Below are 20,836 nucleotides of genomic sequence, written 5' to 3'. Positions count from 1 at the left end.
GCGATTATTATCAGAAATCATCGGGATACTCAAGATCCTGAAGCTTGTTACTTAGGAACTTACCCAGCGCTGCGGATTTGGATTCCAGGGCCAGAAGCACTGCTGGAGACGCGTCAAGATTCAGACTGGCCAGACGTTCTAGATCATTACTTCGGTCGATTTCCCACTGCAGCTGCAGAGCCGCGTCTGAACCGCTACGCGAAGGAGTTAGAGGCCTATCTGCTGCCGCTGGCGCACATGTCGGGTTGGGTGCTGATGACGCAAGGCTCATGGAATGTGGGTGGCCCATGGGGTGGCTGTCGAATGCTGTTGAGTATGATTCGACAACGGCAATGCCTTGTTCGGTATCGCTCGCTGCGGATCCAGGAGCTGCACGTTCTCGTCCATCGCTATGAGAGGATGTTGGTGGATGTTGCCGATGCTGCAGTGGGCTAAGATGGTTGGGACCCATGACGGCGAGCAGGACTTTGTCCGCAATTTTAGTGACGACTGCAACTAAGTTTTCGAATTCGAAGGCTATCGACCCAACATCACCGAGTGGCACGGAAGGGGCGGTCACAAACGAGGACGGATGGCTGGCAGGGTTCACGCCGGTTAGGTTACCGGTAGGGGCGTTTACTGCATATGATAAATACGCGGCACCATAGGTCGCGCTTAGGTTTCGCAGTTTCCGTGCAGGAAGTGAGGAAGCATGAGCGAAAATGGCCCCATTTGTAGCGAATATCCTATGTAAATCTGTCAGTATTGAAATACCTAGGGTTCAGTGTGACTGTGGGTGTAAGGGAATTAATTATTCCTCATTTTTAAATTTTTAAAATATCAAAATTATGTATATATACATATACACATATTCGAAGATACTAACATAATAGAGGTAATCTCTGGAGCGCAGAGGTTATCCTCTAGTAGGCTGGTTAGAGCCTCAGGATCCAGCATTTTGATACCGGGCAACTCTGGGATCATCTCGACAGGGTTGATATCGTCCAGGTCGGGGTCTGTGACATCAGCGCTGAAGGCCGAGGATGTCCTGAGCGAAGAGCAGGAGCAGTCTTCGGGGAAAAAGAAACAATTATCTATAAAGTCCACTTCCTCGTCGTCGTATTCAATGGGCTTGCCGTCACACTCGAGGAGATTTTGTGCGTACTTCACGTGACTTCTCTCCCATACAGGGACGAAGAACGGATCTTCAAAGGAGCAGCAGAGCGAGTCGGGAGGGCTGGGGCCAGCACATGCATCTACTTCAGTTATCGGCATGTTCGCAAGAGAAATCGCAGAAGGTACAAAATCGCATCATAGGACTTAGTTATCGATATGAAGTGGGAGCATGGCTGTTGCAGATATATATCGCTGGGCCAGCTTGGCTAGGGTGGGTTGGGCAGCCATAATATAGTATAGATAGATCTTGATCTAAACAGCGGACACGCAGCACTTGTTGAACGAGCATCCACGGGGCTACATGAACCAGAGCGATAAATACGAGAGGGAAAGAGGGTGGCAGAAGAAATAAAAGAAAAAGCAAAGACAGTTGGGGGTGTGGGATGGAAAAAAAGTGGACAAGTGACACCCAGGCACTCATTGCCTGGAGATTTCAGCCATAAGCGCGGCTTGAATAGTAAAACATATTACAGGTTAATTGTATGAAATGGAGATACGCATGCATGCGTCAGGTAGAAACTGGGGAAGAGGGACAGGAAAAGAACGAACGGACATACCTGCAGAGGCTCCAATGAGCCACGATCGGTATGATTGCCCGTTGATCGTTTGTTACAGTGCTTCAGAGGCCAAAGCGAGAAGATTTGCCCGCAACAAACAACCCCCAACAAACTACGAGTACGGAGTAATTACGGACCGTAGCTGGTGAATTAATAGTCTGTTTCTGTCAATTCTCCGTGGGCAGAAGAACAAACTAAAATTGAAAAAGAAAAGAAAAGAAAAGAAAAGAAAAGAAAGAAAGAAAGAAAGAAAGAAAGAAAAGAAGATAACTAAGACGATTAATGGGCGTTAGTCACCCTGAGCTCATCCGCTTCTGTTGACCCCAACTAATGCTTCGTGGGGGTGGGATTTCAGCCTGGCATCTTCTCTACCCAGCTGCGCTTTCGCTCTTATCTCAGGCAACAAAAATCGATAATACATCCGGTTTCTGCATACTAACAAACTGCTTTATGACCATCTAGCTCACGATTGGATCCCGCATTGGATTTTTGGCTCAAATAACACCCATTCATGGTAAATCGAGGGTTAGCGGTCTAGCCAAACTCGACTCTCGATGCGCGGGGCCGAGAGCTCATCCCATGCCATTCTACCAATGGCTTCGACTTTTCAATGTCTCGTTTTGTATGATTTCAACCCAGTATCCGTCTGGGTCAAGCACAAAGGCGACGTTTTTCATGCGTCCGTCTGTCAGACGCTTTTTCCAGCTCACATTTTGCGCCTCCAAACGAGCACAGGCAGCATCTATATCATCCACTGACACGCCTGCGGGGTGGGGGGTTTGGTTGTTAGTTTATTTGTCTGGCAAAGGTGAAAGATTTTCCATTCCATTATTCTCTTTCTGCTGTTCTTCCTATTTGTTTCCGAAAAAGGAGACAGACCAAAAGGTTTAAAAACACGTACAGATATGTCCGAAGCCCTGCGGCTCCGAGTTACCATCATGATAAACCTTCCCTTCCTGCTTCTCTGTTCCGTTATTCCAGGCCAATTTCACTACTCCCTCCCACTCCGCAATTGGATTGGCAGCCCCTTCTTTGAACGGCGGATTGGATGTGGGGTAGGCGAGAAAGAAGAATTTTTCGTCCCCACTCTCACGCTCGACTATGCGAACAAGAGTCATTCCTAAAATTTCCTGGTAAAATTTCAAGCTTGTTTTGGAGTCCTTGACTCTAAGCATAGTACTGTTCAGGCGATAGGTCGATGGATCGGACCGTGCAACGGCTGCATCCGTTTCTTGTTTGCGGATGATAGCTACCCAGTATCCGTCTGGATCTTCCACAATGGCCTGGTTCTGCATGGATCCCAGTGTAAGCTTCTGCTGGAACTCATATCCGGCATCTTCGAGACGTTTGCATGCGAGCTCGAGATTATCGACAGAGATCGTGAAATGACCAAATCCGAGGTGGGGTTCTGTGTTGCCATTGGTGACCGCATAAGAAGGATCATTCTCCGTCCCGTAGTTGTGAGTAAGCTCAATGACGCCGTTCCTGTCAGACCAGTGACGAGAGCCAGAGAGTGACTGTTGGCCGTCGTATGCAAGGAAGAAGAGTGAGAATTTGCTCTCGGGAAACTCAATTTTATTGATCAGGGAGAGGCCAAGGAATTTGTAAAATTCAACTAGTCACGAATTGTGTTGGATGTGTGAACTCGAATCTATCACAAGAGGACGACGTGGATTTTATTGACTGCAGTTACCTGATTTCTTTGGGTCTTTCACCCGAATCATAGTATCTAAATGGGATAAAGGATCAGTGGCTGAGCGATGTCGAGGGAGCAGCAGCTCCAGCAGCAATATCGTGATAATGGAGGCACAGCATACGATTCAATTTGTACTTGGAGGTGTCTGAAGACATTCTCACAGCAGCAGTGCTATGTGGATAGAAAGGTTTCCTAGTAATGCGCGCGGGTGTCAGCGCCCGAAAATGACATCATGGAGGATACTACTACATCTGTAGTAATACACTACAATAAATACTAACTTACTACTTGTTCTAACCGAGCTGGGCTCCTTATGAAGCAGAGCAGGTAGACGAACGCGAATGCACGGTTGGCCTGTGGAAAGACTATCTTATAAACGCAGAATTGATGATTATCACTGGACAAGGAATGGGGGAAGCAGATGTTTTCCGGTGAGGGGCTTGGTCGGGAAACAAGCGGGAAGTTTACACAAGCAGAGAAGCATAGTTAGTTAGTTACTAGTTAATAGTTGCTACTAGCATCAACTAATCACTGAGTTAAATGGCTAATTTGAACCCTAACTAGTTACGTGGTCACCCGCGATATTTTGTCTGTCAATTCCTACGAAATACTCGTACCCTGTAGTTACTCCGAAGAGGGTGATTCATATTCCGAGAGATTCTGGGCAAGGAGGGTGTTGTTGGTATGCACTATACATGTCCAATTAATTGCCTTATCGAAATTGGGTGGTCAATCGCAAAAGAAAATATATTTAGTTCGTAAGTTCACATATTTAAATGCTTCTCCCTCCGAACCGATGGTGAACAACTTTTCTCCGCAAGAGCCGCAACAACAGCAACAACAAGAACGCCACAGGAACAATAACATCATGCTGTACTAGTATACACGCTCCTCCTAAGGATTAGATATAAAGAAATACCGCCAAGGGGAGCCAAAACATCTCTCCAGCTTCTGCTTACGCTTTCTCATCCCTTGGTTTCCGTTTGAGTTAATTGAAGGCACATCGCCTCTCCATAATTTTTTCAAGATCACATTATATCTCCATCGCCAACCGCAACCACAAAATGAGCCTTCTCTCCATAAGAATTGCTCCTTCTGCCGCTTCAAGGGCTCTCAACCTCCTCCGGGCTGTGCAATTTACAAATCCTCCAGCCTGTCCCTGTCACTCCAACCCTACTCATCACCATCACAATCGCCATGGATCGCCCCTATCTAGGTATGCCCGTAATCTTGCAACCCCTATCGATCCCTCTTACCAGAAGGAATACGCCTTTGAAATGGCCGCCTCTAGTATCAGATTTGGGCCAGGCTCCACTAAGGAGGTCGGTATGGACTTCAAAAACTTGGGCGCTAAACGTGTTTGTGTGGTGACGGATTCAAATGTCGCCAAGCTTGATGCTATGAAGCATTCAATTGTGGCCTTGACGGAAGAAGATGTGGAGTTTACCATATACGACAAGGTCCGCGTTGAGCCAAAGGATTATTCGTCAGTTTCCCCTGTCTTCCCCCTCCCATTCCGTTGTCCCTTTGGCAGTAGTAGAATAGTGTTGCTGATGAGTTGTCGGAAACAGAATCAAAAATGCTATCGCCTTTGCGAAGCTATACAATGCCGATGCTTTTCTTGCTGTGGGTATGTTTCAAGTGAAAAAAAAACAGGCAAACAATTGTTGGTGTTTGCTAGTAACTTAACGTTGTGTAGGTGGCGGGTCCGTTATCGACACCGCCAAACTCATGAATCTGTACTGCGTTTACCCGGAGGCCGATTTCCTGGACTTCGTAAATGTCCCTCTTGGAAAAGGCTTGCCAATTACCAGAACACTCAAGCCTCTAATTGCCGTGCCCACCACTGCTGGTACCGGCGCTGAGACCACAGGTACCGCCATTTTCGACCTAGTTTCCAAGAAAGCAAAGACAGGCGTGGCACACAGAAACATGAAGCCCACGCTGGGCATATGCGACCCTCTCAACACACGAACCATGCCTTCGCAAGTTCGTGCCTCGACCGGCCTGGACGTCCTCTGCCATTCCCTTGAATCATGGACCGCGATCCCCTACAGCGAAAGAACGCCGAGACCCACCAACCCAATTCACCGCCCCGCCTACCAAGGCGCAAACCCCATCTCAGACATCTTCTCCCTGCAGGCGCTGCGCAGTACGGTCAAGTATCTCCCTCGCGCCGTTAAGGACCCAGATGACACTGAAGCCCAAAGCCAAATGCTTCTCGCTGCAACGTTGGCAGGTGTGGGCTTTGGGAATGCCGGCGTCCATCTTTGTCACGGGATGAGCTACCCTATTTCCGGACAGAATCCGGGCTACAAGCATCCGGGATATGTCGTGGACCATGACATAATCCCCCATGGCGTGTCTGTCGCGGTTACCGCACCAGCTGTTTTCAAATTCACGGCAGCTAGCAATCCAGACCGCCATTTAGCTGCGGCGGAAGCGTTTGGGGTGGACATCTCAAACGTGAAAAGAGAGAGCGCAGGCGAAGTGTTGGGTGAAGCGGTCGCTGAGTTCCTCATCGGGCTGGGAGATCAACCGCGCGGCTTAAAGCAGCTTGGATTCAGTTCTAGCAGTATGGACGGTCTGATTGAGGGTACCATTCCACAACAGCGTGTGTTGAACCTGGCCCCGAACCTGAGCAAAGAGCTGGAGACGGAGAAGGAGGAGCTGAGGAAACTTTTCGAAGAATCGATGGAGTTTTGAATAATGTAATAAGCAAGCTGCTGTCTGCGTTATCTACTCTATATTATTCTCATTTTTGACCCCGTTTTTTCCTCCCCTTTTATTTCTGGCAGACCATTGGGCTGCAAACTGCATGTATATTGCATGTATATTGTATATAGTACAACGGTTGCGAGTTAGCAATAACGACAAAATTAGTTTCGGGAGTCTATCCAAATACATAGTTACAAATATCCTCTGCCTGTCTATGCGCCGAGGCACCGGGTCACCGGGAAACCGTCGAGGCGTCCCAAGTAAGTTCAATTCACCTCCGCGTGATGATATCAACGCGTCCAATAGCAGCTTCAAGTCATTCGTTGTAACTTGTGGCCTAAACCCATCCTCAATTCCTTTCGATCTTTCTGTGCCTTTGTTTTTTTGAAACGGTTTGTCCCATTTCTAGATGAGCTCCCAACATTTCCCCCAGACCATTATTTCCTTAGCGCCACGACGAATAATCATATCCTCCGTATTTCGCCATCCGTCCCAATGACTTCAAGACCTGGTAATGTGTTCCGTGTTGGTAGTGGTCCGAAGGCACTGGGGCTCGTACGGTATGTGTTGGAAAGCCCAATATCTTTGCATTTAATTCACCAAGTCAAATGTTGAAACAACTTACATTCTTTCCATTTATTTCTGACGCAATACCAAAACATTTTCCGATCAAACCAAGACCTCCGACTTTCGAGTATGGCATTGGCTTTAGATGCACTCACCGTTCCCCCAGCTGCTTTATGATGCTCTCCAACTGCTTGTGTAGGGAGGCGATCCATTTACCTAGTTGGCCCCTTGCCATTAGGTTCCAGGTCGGATGTCATTATTTGAACTCAAATCATTGCCAATTGGGATAGCCGTTTGATGACCCATGTTGATCGTTCCTGTGATCATTGATATCGTTATACTGCATTGTGAGTATGTTCCGAGGCTAGCTTTCGTCTCCTCTAGCTATTAGAAATGGGGACCTAGCATCTCATCGGTAAACGAAGGGCACGCTCCGCACGTAGCCAGCTAATCTACAATAATTCTGTGTCATTCTACATGGAAAGAAGATATTATTGACATGGTTTAGGGTCTACCTCACGTTCAACGTTTGTGAAGCCGAATCGATGAACTGGATTCTATTATTCAAACTCTCACAAAAGCCCTCCAGACATCCTAGGCTGCGGGATTCACCTGCTCCCAGAAGGATTTATAATATTGCCGGGCACGCCAGGGCCGGATGGAAAGGCGCATACGAAGATTATGGACACATTTGTTAGGTCATAATAATGATCATTTTCATTGTAACTTAGCCCCTGATAGGCGATGTCAGGCATGGCGGACCACATTCATACCGATATCGGATCATTAGTGGGAAGGAGATGGCATCTACTACTTCTTTTTTTCTTTTTCTTCTTGAGCTTACCCTCATTTTGTTTGATACCAAGTATCTCACTCAAGATATCTTCCTTGAGATGGCCGTGAAGAAGGTCTATATACAGTACAACGGGCCAAGATGGCGATCTCGAGGTCCAGGACACTACAGTCTCTGCTCTAACCTGAGAGGCGGCGAGTAATCAGATCATATCGACCTCCCAACTCCTCCCCAGGATTTTGTTTGGATGACCCTAGCCGTTGTTCTTCGATCTATGCATTGTTTATGGAGTCCCTTCTAGTGATCAAAACTTGGCAAGCACATTTGATTTCGAAGGGTCCGAAGATTCGACAAATAACTTTCATCCTGTTTATCAAGGGTACAAAAAAAGGCAGCACACCCAGCTAGCCCCCCGCCATGCCCAATAAGAACGCGCACCGTGCCTGGGGTTCTCCTTAGGTGGTGAGGTGATTGGGTGCCTGGAGACGGAATAATGAATAATGCATGCAATGTGGCGCTGAATTGTCCCCACGTCTTTTGTCAGATTTTACGCAACAGATTTATGGAGCTTCAGGCGTTGATAAGGAATGAGGTCGGGGGGATGAGGGGCAGGAAAGACATGCAGGTAAGTTCGATATGCGGACCATATCTATTTTCTTCCTCCCTTTCTTTTTCTTCACTTCTCTCATATCCTCTTGTGGTCACTACTGTTATCCTTGTCAAAAATAATTAACTAACTACGTTTTGAGATTCCTGTATCGCTGTATCTTAGCATACTTCAGTATCCCCAACCATTCTACCTTCCGGTTGACGGTCATACAAGTATACAAAACGATCGTACTTTGCTCCACCATAACTTCCCAGGGTAGTTAGTCGACCCTGCTTAGTTTTATCTAATTCATTCCTCTATCCGTTTTCCCTCATGCTTCAGCTCTCAGGTGATGCCGTCCGACCAAGCGTCCTCGTCCCGGAGAAGTTGTCCCCTGATGGCCTGGCACTGCTCAAATCTACCCTGGATGTGCACGAGAAGAGAAACCTTAGCCCAGACGAATTGTTGAAAATAATCCCTGATTACCAAGCGTTGCTTGTCCGTTCGGAGACGAAAGTCACTGCGGAAGTGTTGCAGGCGGGCAAGAATCTGAAGGTTGTCGGTAGAGCAGGAGTTGGGGTTGATAACGTTGGTGAGACTTCCTTTCCGTTTTTAAGCAACTATTTCATTTACGTCTCTAAATCAATTTCCTTGTTGATCTCTTGTATTTTTTGCTCTTTTGAGTACACGGACGTGATACCCGTGTCTACGGTATCTCCAATGCAAATGGCCCTATATCATTGGGCTTTAAAGCATAACTCTGACAGCACTCTTGTTTTCCGGTAGACGTCACTGCTGCAACAAAGCTTGGGATTGTGGTTATAAACTCCCCATCTGGAAATGTTGGAGCAGCTGCCGAACATACGATAGCATTGATGCTGTCGATGGCTAGAAATATACCTGATGGTTGTTCCAGCCTGAAAAACGGGAAATGGGAAAGGAGTAGATTAGTGGGTGTTGAAATCAAAGGGAAAACTCTAGGAATTATCGGCCTAGGAAAAGGTACGTGTTGCATTCTTCTAAGCTTCAATCCTGAATACGAATCTTCCGAGAGCACTTCCTCATACAGCGTTTTTGTGTAGTTGGCTTGATAGTTGCGCGACTTGCCAAAGGCCTGGGTATGAAGGTGAATGCCGTGGACCCCTATGCTTCTGCTGCAGTTGCAGAATCTGCGTCTGTGAGCCTTCTGCCATCCCTTGCAACACTGTTGCCGACAGTAGATTTCCTTACAATTCATACCCCTTTGATCGCATCGACAAAGGGCATGATATCATCTGCAGAGCTTTCGCAGATGAAGCGAGGTGCTCGTGTACTAAATGTCGCTCGTGGCGGGACATTTGACGAAGCTGCGCTTCTCGAGGCCCTAGAATCAAATCATTTGGCTGGAGCGGCAATTGACGTTTTTACATCTGAACCTCCTGCTGCTGATTCTAGCGCTTCAAGGCTCATCGCCCATCCACGAGTTGTGGCGACTCCACATCTCGGTGCCTCTACAGTTGAAGCACAGGAGAATGTTTCCATGGATGTCTGCGAACAAGTTCTCCAGATATTAAAGGGTGCCCTGCCTCGAAGTGCTGTGAATGCTCCTTTGATTTTGCCTGAAGAATACAAGAAGCTCCAGCCATTCGTACATCTCGTGGAGAAAATGGGGAATTTATATACACAGCACTTCACATCGACTGCCACGTCCACCGCAAATAGCAGCACGTTTGACCTAATCTACGAAGGAGAGATTGCGATGGCCAATAATACAAAACCTCTTTTTGCCGCTTTGATTAAGGGACTCATTGCTCCCATTAGCAGCACCGCAGGAATCAACGTAAATATCGTTAACGCCGAGCTCATTGCGAGGGAACGTGGCCTTGTTGTCAACGAACGGTTTTCCCGTGATCCAACCTCGCATTCTTACTCTTCTCTCATCACACTGGTGGCTCACCCACCTTCTCGTGCGTCCTCCCGCCCTCCTCCTCGTGTCGCAAGTTCTGTTCCTGAAGTACAAGCCGCCCACGAACAACAACAAATCATATCTGGGACATGCTCACAGTCTCAGCCATTAATATCTCGTCTCGGCCGATTTGCTACATCCTTCGTTCCGGAAGGTACCCTACTTATTTGCCATAACTATGATTCTCCTGGAAAAATTGGGGTTGTCGGAAGTATCTTGGGGAGGGAAGGAGTTAATATCAACTTTATGGGAGTAGCTCCTGTCTCAAAGGGCCTTGTGGAAGGCGAGAAAGCTGTAGCTAGCAGTGAGACTAATGCACATCCTGACTCAAGGGATAAGGTTGTGCCTGAGAAAGAGGCATTGATGATCCTTGGGGTTGACAGGGCCGTGGAGGATAGTGTAGCCAAGGCTCTGGTAGAAGAAGGGGGTGTATTAAGTGCTAGTGTCATTTCCCTTTGAAAAGTTGTATGGGTTGCCGGTTTCCTTTTTTTAACGAATGGCTGCCTTTTTGTTATTTCAATGCAAACGATATTGGTTCTCTACATTCTTAACATCTAAATGATTTAGCAATTTCCCTGTGAAGCCTCCACATTGTTTATTCAGACTTGGAATTTAAGTGGTTCCATTTGTCAATGGGTTTGTCTCGTGAGATCGAGGATTCATTGTCGAGAGCTAGATGTCAAACACTCACACCAAATGTCCCGTCCCTAGCCTACTGTTTGAGCTGTATACACGGACTTAAAGTAGTGGGGTAGTCTACCATATCAACGAAACCATTTAATTTCCAAAAGCTGCACTTCGATACATTGTGCGCTGCCATCTCCAAGCTGGTGGTATCTGGTGGATTTGGGCATCTGCATGTCGTACTTTGATCTCACCCAGTCATAACTGATGCAGAAATTTTGGCTCAAAGAACACATTTGAGGAATGCTCCGGGGGGTGGTGGTGTGGTTGCGGGACAACAAAAAGGATAACTCACGCATGCAGAGTCAGGTAATATACCAAGATCAGGATAGCACACGTGAAATGTGAGGGAGAAAGTGGCCTGCTCGATCTTGCGGAACATGAATAAAATGAACTTCCATCAAAGGGACCGAAAATCTGGATTTGGAATTGTATGGGTCTATAGCCGTCCGCTTTCTGTTAGAAAAAGAGCAAATGAATATTCGAATACTATATTAGACAGAGATGCCTTGTTCAGGCTCGCAAGACTTTATCTTGTGCATATCATCGCTGTGTATTCAAACTTTGGAAAGTCGGAAGGCTTCCTGAGGGATTATAAGAATATAATGTTGTAAAATTCATTACGTAAGCTTATATATGGGGGTACATACATAGAGGGCAGTAAGTTGCATAAAGTCAATTAACCGCCGATCAAGCAACAAATTATGGAATATCAAGAGCCTGATGGCCATATAGATCCCATCATAAGCAATTTCAACTTTGGAATTGTAAGCAATTCGCTGCGAATATACATGCTGCCCTTGGGTATGGATCATTTGCTTGACAAATAGCATTATTTCCAACATCTCATCGCAAAGGGCTACCCCCAAAAATGTCGGGTCTTTTGCTGGTGCTCCCTGCAAAACTGCCATTGCTAGGAGTAAGGGCGGTTGATCTCCTGAAAGATTGCCGTGGTGTAGACGGTGTACTACCACTCACGCTTCCCCCCGAGCTAACCGTTCCAGATCCGACCATTGATCTATCAGGCGTGTTGCGACCACTGGCAGGAAGTCGGGTTATAGCAGCGCCCACGGCGGTTGTAAGGGGATTAGAATTAGAAGAATTCCGGGAAGGGGGTTTAAACCCTAGTTTAAACCCTTCACGAAAAATCTCTTCGAGGATTTGCGATACGATGCCCGCCTCTTCATATTCTTGGAATTTTTTCCAGAGCCGGAGAGCCATGAGAGCATCTTCAATGGAGTCATGCCCTTCAGAACTAGTTGTATTCGCCACTGTGCTGGCAGTGGCAGCTTGACCAGATTCCGAGGGCGTAGCGGAAGTGGTTAAGATGGTGGTCTCCTGGATGTACTCCTTGAAAACGGCCCATGCAAGGTACCGTAAACTAAGACGGCGGTTTTTTGAAGGGTGGAAAAAGAGGTACTGTGTATCCACAGTCTGCTCTTTGGGAACTTGGATATTGATTTTACGGAAATCGGAAGCCAGGCCATGTCCAACGAAAATGCAGCCCAGATTAAGCAGAAGCCATAACTTCTTGTACGCAACCTTCAAAGGCACAAGGTTATGAGAGCTTGTCCGTGGGTCTAAATCACCAGGCTTGATACCCGAATACTGTGTGACATAATCGACAATCGGGTCTTTTATGGTAATGTAATCATCGATAAAGGGGACACCTTCAGCAGTGCCAGAGCCGCGGATGACAGAAACACGTGCAAGTCCGCTTTTACTTGGACGAACAATTTCTTGGGTTCCATCTGCTTTGACTTCAATTTCGGCTTTCTCTAAATCCACAAATTCGGTATCCAAGGCAACTGGGGTTCGCGCCGAAGGTTTCTCATCTGATTGTAGCACTTTGCAGGATTCAGTCGGACGATAGTTGCTGTCGACAAGTTAGAGAGAAGTAATAGGAAAAGCGACAAAGAAGATACATGGGAGAGAAATACGCAAGGAGAGAACACAAAATTAATCAAGGTAACGCACTTCATAGACCACTCATAGAACAGAAGGGTAGTATCAAGTTCGCTTTTCCAAGAATCATCCACACCATGCCGGGAACTCTGCACTTGGTACGCTAAAGTACAAGGCGACTTCCAAGATTGATTGAATGAAAACACCTCATCTCGATTTAATTCTGTCACCAAAAAATCGTTAAAAAGATGCCATCCGTCCTTTTCATTTAGATTACGCGAGGATATTGCGACGTTTATGAAAGAAACTAAGTGTGGCTTGTGATGTTCTGGCATATCAATCTCCACCACGAGTCCTACCAGTTCGTATACTATAAGGCCTGGAATTCCATTCCGTTTACATGCTTCAAGCTCCTCGCCTTCGAAGCATTGGATGCGGCCATTTTCAAGGAGGAACCCCACCTCCTCGGGGAGCCACCCAGGTGTGCTCCACAATTGTCGCGTGCTCGGATTGTTTATGGCCGCATTGATCATCAACACCAGGGGCATCCTATGAACTGTCTTTCGGATCGAAACCTGTTGATAACGGCGACAATGGCTGCACCAACCTCGGTTTTGTGTTTCACGTTCAATGCTGGACTTGAGGATATCTGAAAATCGATAGGAATTATTGTGTCGTGTTTGTTTGGGATCGACCACTGGGTAGTGTAGCTCATTGACGAATGAATTTCCGGCGCGTACGGTCTCGTTGTGGCAAAGCATGCAACGGATTGATTCAACCGCATCAGTTGAAAGGGTACGGTCTAATTGGTCAGAATGAGGCAACATCAATCGAAAATCGTGGGATATTTGATGCAGGAAAAAGCGATTGACCGACTGAATGGTCGACGAGAGAGACTTTGTAGTCAAGTTCTCTTCGAGGAGACCAAGATTGGTAGCTTCTCGGAAACCGCTAAAAGTCCTTAATAGATTTGTTGCCTGACAGTTTTGTCCGTTTGCTTTGTCAAGCATGTCAAAGAGAAAACCCATTTCACACAGGAGACAGTTGTCGTATATACAGCTCGTTGCCACGTGGTGCAGGGCTAGATTCTTAATCAACGGAACAAATTTAAACAGTTGAAGAAGAGAGTTTGCGAAGCAGTTGGCAATGTGCGTCTCCAATCCTGAGAATACAGTTTTATTGTAATACCTAGATAGGAACTTAGCATCGATGCAAAACCGAGTTTTTGAAAATATAACCGACCTAAAATCAAAGTCATCCACTCCGAATTTGCTATACTTGATTTCGACATTACCATATTTTAAAAGTGGATCTTCACCTGCCTCTTTATTAATAGTTGTATTCGCTAAAGTTTCGGCCGTATCACTTATGGTGCTGTCAAATTTGGCCTTTGCTTGAGCCCTTGCTCGCTCGCTTAAAAATTTAGGAGCAGCTAAAGTTGGCTCTGCCGTTGGCTGCGCGCGTGTGTTTTCAACTTGATATCTCCGAGTCTTTCGTGGGTTGGGGCCATAGTGTCCTATTTCCCCAGCATGAAGGTATGGAATGATGGCCTGATCGACTTGTGGAGGAATGCTTCCGATTTCGAAAATCAAGTGACTTGGCCAGGCAGAGAGCAACCGTTCATGGTAGTATGGAATTCCAATCACGTTCAAGGGGGTATCATTCGACCAATCCACTAAAGGGGGGCGTGAAGGAACGTCTGCAAATTCGGTTTCCTTGCTCATTTCGTTGAAATGGATCTTGGACGGGGAACCCCAGAGATGGATGAGGCACTCAGCATCATTGACAGCGAGAGCCTCACCTGATGGTGATATCTCAAGGCCGAGCATAAACGTGACATTTGCTTGTCGCAGGTTAATAGCATTGGGATTCATTAGATCAACTACTTGGAGCTGCCCTGTTTGAGAAGCTACGAAGCTAGTGGTTTGTAGCTTTGGATGCATTCGGACATAGGCAGCACCAGCGTGAAAAGGGATAGGGGGCAAAGGAGTCAAAGTTTTCAAATCATAAACGTTCGCCAAAGGGTCGACAATCGGCGAGCCTAGATGCCGCACCGAAAAGCCGCAGGTAACGAGGTAGTCGTTCTGCGCATCCATATCACTAACAACCGTACCATGTGCCTTCCAACTCTTCACAACACTAAAATCGGATAGGCTCAGGGCATTGACAGAGCCAGTATCAGTCGCAGCACACAAGTAGTGGCTCTTTTTCATAATCGTGTAATTGTATTCCGTGGTTAACTTCTCGACAATGGTTCCTTTGTCAATGTCAATGTGAAACATTGCAGGCTGGCAACCAGCAACAAGAATCTTCGAAGCCTGCTGAGTGAAGCTCATGCAGCGGAGATCTTCCATCTCTTCATGGGAGAGATGCCATAGCGTCAGGCCACGCCGGGATATAAGATGAACGCTTTTAGAGGTCACTGATAATACCCCTTTCTCATGGAATAGAAGCTGGCGCACCGGTCCCTCAGAAGCGGGGTGTGCTTTCACAGACGTGTACCTTTGCAGCTCTGGTCCGTAGAAGGAGGTGACTCGCCCCTATAACAGCCAGGATCGAATAAGAATTAGTCAATTATTCATTTAACTGGTGCGCTTCTGCGAAGCCTGATGTCTGAGATAGAAGCTCAAGGTGGTAGTCTCACAAATTCATTGCCTGTCCACAGAAGCTCTTGGGTGTCATCAAACGCCATCGTCGACGCGACAGTTGGTAAGACGTGGGGTCCTGAAGGAGGAACAGCTACCCGGGATATCTCATCCCAATCTGGATCCATTGTGATACCACAGTCGCCTGGATTGTAGATGAAGCTAATATATTCTCCAACCAAGCACAGGATATGTCTCGCAGTTGGGAGGAATTGGCGACGTTGTTCCGATTATGCTACCGGTACGGAAAGGGCCACGGCGGGAGAATCATCTTGGAGCATGATTCCGGCAGTATATAGGGGAGGTCGAAGTGGTCGTGGTCGTCGCTCAGGAAGGTGAGTATGTGGGTGTGCGGGGCAAGGGGAGAATGGCGCAGAAAATGAGTGTTCTGGTAAATGAAGCAGATTCCAAGCGTTCAAACTTGTATGTTAGATAGTCATTAAGTGTCTTGCGAAGACATCAGTTTGCGATCGGATACCTCGTTTGTGGCCCGTGCGCATCTGACCTGCACAAGCACTCACAGTAGTACAGAGTACAGCTGATAATTTATCAGGTATTCAAAAATATATATATATATAACATTTTAAATGAAGCAAAAGACCAATTGGAAATCAATAAAAATTGAAGATTTTATTATCACTATTATTTTTGTTATCACCATCTACAACACTACCTAGCAGTAGACTGGCCGCCGGGACCATGAATTACACATTTGGTTTGGTTTGGTTTGGTCTCAGTCCATTTCTTGGCATGATTTTAGTGGGACCAGGACCAGAATGGGAGTGTAAAGTGACTAGAATTATCAAAACATGAGTGAAATGGGACTAAAAAATCTTGATATTCCATGTAAAGTGACTGACTATCAAAATCAGAACATGATCTGGGACTGATCATGATTTTGACTCAAGTTTGGTCCCATTCTGATGATTATATAATACATCAATCTGATGATATGATTGGTGGAGATATTACCTCTATCTTGCTTAGTGCTGCTGCCAACCTACCCACCGCTGCCAATCTACCCACCGCCGCCAACCTACCTACCGCTGCCAATCTACCTACCGCTGCCAACCTATCTATCACTGCTAATCTATCACTGCTAATCTATCACTGCTAATCTATCACTGCTAATCTATCGCCGCCAACCTACCTACCACTGCCAACCTACCTACCGCTGCCAACCTATCTATCGCTGCCAACCTATATAGGGTAAATCATGGTCCCATTTGGTCCCATTTTGTAAAATGGGACCAAATGGGACCAGAATCACTAATTTATTAGTAAAACATGATCTGGGACTAGATTTATAATATAAACAGTGTAAAGTGACTAATTTGCTAAACACTATATGGGACCAGGACTAAGATATCTAATAATGGGACTGAGGAAAAATTTGGTCCCAGTCCCATGCATGGTCACACGGCCAGTCTACCTAGCAGTAAGCATACACCGCATGGCGAGCGTCGGCTTCCTATTGCGGACTAGTGCACATTCCTCGGCTACAAAGCATCAACTACAACAAAACGACCAAAATAAAAATATTTTACTAAATTGTAAAAAGAAATTAAATTTAATGTATATTGAAAATATGAGTTAAAAGGTTTTTGACACCCGCTCTATTGTTTTCTGGTATATAAACCTATATACATATTAGTATTCAAAACATGTCAGCCAATGATCAACAGGAGGTTTCATCGCATCTCCCTCCATTGGTTAGTACCGCCTTCAAGATCATGTCCTTAGCTACATTCAAACTAGTCCGTGGGCCCTTGATCTGAATAGCCTCGCCTCGAGCCTGGTTCTTTGGTACGTTGATCCTACAGTTCGTTTGTTTGCGAATCTCGTTGATCGTGCTGCCACCAGGTCCTATAACGAATCGATAATTTTTCGGGTCTGGGAGAATCAGATATCCGGTGGCAAAATTCTGCGAGGCCGTCTGGAGAGAAATTTCAACAATTGATTTCGCTTTGGCGACATTCTCTGGTGTGCCTGAGAAGACCCAAGGAATTCCCTTTGCCGAAGGTAAATCAGCTGATTCGGTCGGGTTCAGATCCACCATCTTCCAGGAATGCGTGGCAGGGTTGGTGGAAGCGCCATCAGTTATCAGGGGAAGAGGAGAGTCCTGGCCGTTGATTTGATTGCGGATGTCTGATGGGTCAGGACGTGGTGGGATGTGGTGTCCAGCATGATCAACGCTGACTTGATATCCCTTTCGAAGTCGGCGGAACAAGGCACCGTTTTCAGCAATGATATGATGCAAACTTGCTGGAACCAAAATGCTATCAGCATGCTGCTCTTCGACGAGAGATTGAATGTAGGCTTTTGCCTCCTGGACTGCACCGCTTGAGCCTCTAATGTTAATGTCGGTGCGCCCAGACTCATGTTTTGGAATATCAAGAACTATCTTGAACTGGCTCTCTATATTCCGTCGAGCCTCTCCACCCCGGCCAATTAAAAATCGATGTTGCGCCTGGGGTATGTCAATAGATGCTATTATCTGGTCGTCCTTCTCTCGGACAAAGTCTTCGATTGCCGCAATGATTCTTTGTACAACCACAGAATTTCCTTCTAGCCGAATAATAGAATCAGGGCTCGCTGGGGAGGGAAATTTCACCATTCTGGCTGCACTCCCATCGCTCGGCCCACCAGCATCACTTATAATCTTGCGAATAGTGGCTCCTACTACAAGTTAACTAACAACATCAGTAAAGGTAATATATAGTTGGGCACTAACCACCACCACCGATCAGCACCTTGTGGTGCTTCTTATCCACATCGATGGTTTTGACAACGGTTGAATCGAACTCCTGGACTCTCTGGAGCAATAATTTCTTGGCGTCCGCAACTTGTTTTGTTGTCCCTTTCAGTTTAATAGTCACCCTTCCAACGGCATCAGGAGTGTCATTCGCGCTAGGCACATCAATCTGGGCACCGGTATCTGCTCGAAGTCTATCCATTTCGCGACCTTTTTGGCCGATTAACATAGGAATTTGGTTCTGCGCGACAGACACAAAATCCGAATGTGAGTGGTCCATGACCCACTGGTAGAGGCTAAGAATTTCTCCTCGAGCTTCATCCGCACCTTTACGAGGACCTCGGATGATAACTTCGTCAGGGGCCTGGGCAGGACGAATGCTTCGGTTGTGCCCATGTTGACTTGCAGTTTCGACTAGGGATTGGTCGTCGGCGGAAAGAAGGCGGGCGACTCGAGGAAACTGAATTCGAACATTATACCGGTCCTCCAGACGGTTGACTTGGCTGCCCTTTTGTCCAATCAAATCGCGATGATACTGTTGGGGGATTTTCAACACATATGTAGTCTCATCATCTAACTTTTTGCCCAGGGCAGTAATCCGGGCTCGGCAATTATTTGCTTTGACTTTCGGACCCCTGATCTCCACTATACCGTTTTCCACCTTGATGTCAACGTCAAATTCCTCTCGGAGATTGTTGATATTTTCGCCTCTTTTACCGATCAAGATATTCGAATACTTTTGTGGGAACTCAAAAGAGAGTGTGTAGCCCCTCTCCAAATCGTCCTTTTGTTGTTCCAGAACGAAGATCTCAATTTCAGATGAGAGTTCTTCAACCTCGCAAGCACGGCCACGGAGCTGTATCTGCTCTCTAGTTACACTTACGGCGATAGGGATATGTTCCTCTCCCTTCGCTTGTTGTCGCTTGTCGATGAATTTTCGGAGTTTATCATGATACCTAATTGAGATATGTGCTAAGCCTATATGTCGAATAGGGGATTGGGCTAGGGTAATGGGGGAGAAATATGCGAGTAACATGCAAGGGAAAAATACCTTAACGGAACTGCGACTAATTTGTTGCAAATGTCGTGATGATTACCCAAAGACGCAAAAAGATATTTTTTTGCCTCAGTCAATGCATTTTCAAACACGGAAAGCTCACTTGTCGGTGGGCGAATTCTTGGTAGTTCGTTTTCCCCCGCGACCCACACGTGTCCCTCATATACGAGTACAACGGTTGAACTATCCGGGTCTTCTGGCAGAACTAAATGCACACCAAACCTGTCCTTCAGTTGGGGACCAACACGAGAGCGAAGATGGGAATGAAAATAGGGATCAATGAGCAATGGTGCAACTTTAGAGGGCGGATGAGCCTGTATTAGGTTGATAATATCGGATCGTGCGCGGATGGTGTTCTTTCCATCTCTTGAGTACACTTCCCAAGTAACAGGGCCATCTGACGCGGGAGGCAAAACAATATGTGCATCATATTGCCTCTCGAGCTTCTTAATAGCTTGTCGTTGCATTAGGTAGGAAGTTAGAGCTCGGGCGTGTACATGGGGACCAGAAGGCGCTGCAGGGTGCTGCCTGGATATATCAATACTGGCCATTTGCATGCTCGTGGCCAGGTCCATGACACGATTAATTCCGAATTCGATTTGCACGGGAGGCCCTATGATAGTCAAAAATTCTGTATCATCGTTTGCGGGTGGCAGCACGATCGAGCAGCCGGTCTGAGCTAAGAAATCATGCAATGAACTATTCATATTGCCCAAAACAAACTGATGCTGTCCTCGATTGATGGCCAGCTGTCGAACTGTGATTTGTCGATGTAATTCCTCAGCAATCCTCTCAATCTCGGCGCGGGCGTCTTGTGCAGCACTTCGTTCACCAGAAATTTGAATGTGCTTGTCAGGATCAGGGGAAAATTTGACTTGGCCAGCAGCGGCCTCAGATGGAGGAGGTCGCGACCACGTATCATAGTGTGGGATTTTGATCTGTGCTTTCGTGCGCTCTTCAAGCTGGTTCAAATGTACGTTGTGGGCACCAGCAATGAAAGGGAAAAGTTCAGGAGAAATATTTCTAAGCCGTAAGGTGATATTCAACGACCTTTCCTTTAAAATTGACTCTATCTCTCTTCTCGCCATCTCTGCAGCCACCGCATCACCTTCAATGCGAACATCTATAGTAACACTATCGTCGTCATCCTCAGCGAGTGATGGCTCTCCCGGCCTAGCAACATTGATTCGAGCACCAGTTCGGTCATGGATGCCCTGCACAACTGCCCCTTGCCGACCAATGATATGAGGCCTTGCGGACGCTGGAATTGGCACACACACAGATTGCTTTTTAGATAGAAATTTTTTTTAAGGTTTTTTGTGGTCAGCTTGGAGTCATAGAACATCGGATATTCAGAAATGCATACCTTGGAACCCACTTGTTGGGCAACCTCCTTGAGTGCCTGGCGCACAGCGTCCACGGATCCCTTGCCTTCGAAAATTATCGATTCCTCAGGGCCGTTGTACATGTCCACAACCGCCTTGAATCTTCTACTGGTATCCCGAAGGATATCCCTAATAGGTTTTTTCAACTGGCTCCGTGGGAGCATCTGCGAAGGAGCGAAACGAATCCGCTCGACATGTTTGCCTGGCATGGTCATGATCTTAGGAGCCCCTGACGCAGGATTCAAGGAACTGGATGTAGCCCAAACCGGGAATTGGTGTCAGCATTCGTGAAGAAGAAGTACTTGACAAATGTGATGACAGTAGTGTCCCGTTGGATGAGCTGTAGCCATAGCTAAATTTCTGGCCAGGCATTTACCCGCACCCC

General features: G+C 46.7%; 6 protein-coding genes across 6 annotated transcripts; 2 read left to right on the top strand and 4 right to left on the bottom strand.

Moving 5' to 3' along the window:
- Window positions 1–10: 10 nt before the first annotated feature.
- On the bottom strand, window positions 11–1,254 carry HCBG_03092 (uncharacterized protein; the record flags this gene model as incomplete). The annotated part of the gene is made up of 2 exons (XM_045430141.1): window positions 11–725; window positions 866–1,254. 2 exons carry the CDS (start codon window positions 1,252–1,254, stop codon window positions 11–13), a joined length of 1,104 nt encoding a protein of 367 aa, XP_045290036.1.
- Window positions 1,255–1,965: 711 nt separating this feature from the next.
- Window positions 1,966–3,806, bottom strand: HCBG_03091 (glyoxalase; the record flags this gene model as incomplete). The annotated part of the gene is made up of 5 exons (XM_045430140.1): window positions 1,966–2,475; window positions 2,614–3,327; window positions 3,406–3,441; window positions 3,530–3,600; window positions 3,694–3,806. The coding sequence occupies 4 exons, from the start codon at window positions 3,561–3,563 to the stop codon at window positions 2,300–2,302; spliced, it is 960 nt and encodes a 319-aa protein (XP_045290035.1).
- Window positions 3,807–4,472: 666 nt separating this feature from the next.
- HCBG_03090 (alcohol dehydrogenase) lies at window positions 4,473–6,287 on the top strand (the record flags this gene model as incomplete). Its single annotated transcript, XM_045430139.1, has 3 exons — window positions 4,473–4,894; window positions 4,980–5,038; window positions 5,108–6,287. The coding sequence occupies 3 exons, from the start codon at window positions 4,473–4,475 to the stop codon at window positions 6,112–6,114; spliced, it is 1,488 nt and encodes a 495-aa protein (XP_045290034.1).
- Window positions 6,288–8,408: 2,121 nt separating this feature from the next.
- On the top strand, window positions 8,409–10,479 carry HCBG_03089 (D-3-phosphoglycerate dehydrogenase; the record flags this gene model as incomplete). Its single annotated transcript, XM_045430138.1, has 3 exons — window positions 8,409–8,667; window positions 8,862–9,077; window positions 9,158–10,479. The coding sequence occupies 3 exons, from the start codon at window positions 8,409–8,411 to the stop codon at window positions 10,477–10,479; spliced, it is 1,797 nt and encodes a 598-aa protein (XP_045290033.1).
- Window positions 10,480–11,550: 1,071 nt separating this feature from the next.
- HCBG_03088 (PAB-dependent poly(A)-specific ribonuclease subunit PAN2) lies at window positions 11,551–15,382 on the bottom strand (the record flags this gene model as incomplete). Its single annotated transcript, XM_045430137.1, has 3 exons — window positions 11,551–12,580; window positions 12,682–15,149; window positions 15,254–15,382. 3 exons carry the CDS (start codon window positions 15,380–15,382, stop codon window positions 11,551–11,553), a joined length of 3,627 nt encoding a protein of 1,208 aa, XP_045290032.1.
- A 1,467-nt stretch (window positions 15,383–16,849) lies between these two features.
- Window positions 16,850–20,666, bottom strand: HCBG_03087 (uncharacterized protein; the record flags this gene model as incomplete). The annotated part of the gene is made up of 4 exons (XM_045430136.1): window positions 16,850–17,933; window positions 17,989–18,965; window positions 19,061–20,352; window positions 20,433–20,666. 4 exons carry the CDS (start codon window positions 20,664–20,666, stop codon window positions 16,933–16,935), a joined length of 3,504 nt encoding a protein of 1,167 aa, XP_045290031.1.
- Between the last annotated feature and the right edge of the window lie 170 nt (window positions 20,667–20,836).

The sequence above is a fragment of the Histoplasma capsulatum genome (genome assembly GCF_000150115.1).
Source record: "Histoplasma capsulatum G186AR genomic scaffold supercont2.3, whole genome shotgun sequence".
Taxonomy (NCBI): domain Eukaryota; kingdom Fungi; phylum Ascomycota; class Eurotiomycetes; order Onygenales; family Ajellomycetaceae; genus Histoplasma; species Histoplasma capsulatum.
Note: the sequence above shows the minus strand (reverse complement) of the source record. Positions and strands in the feature narration are given on the sequence as shown.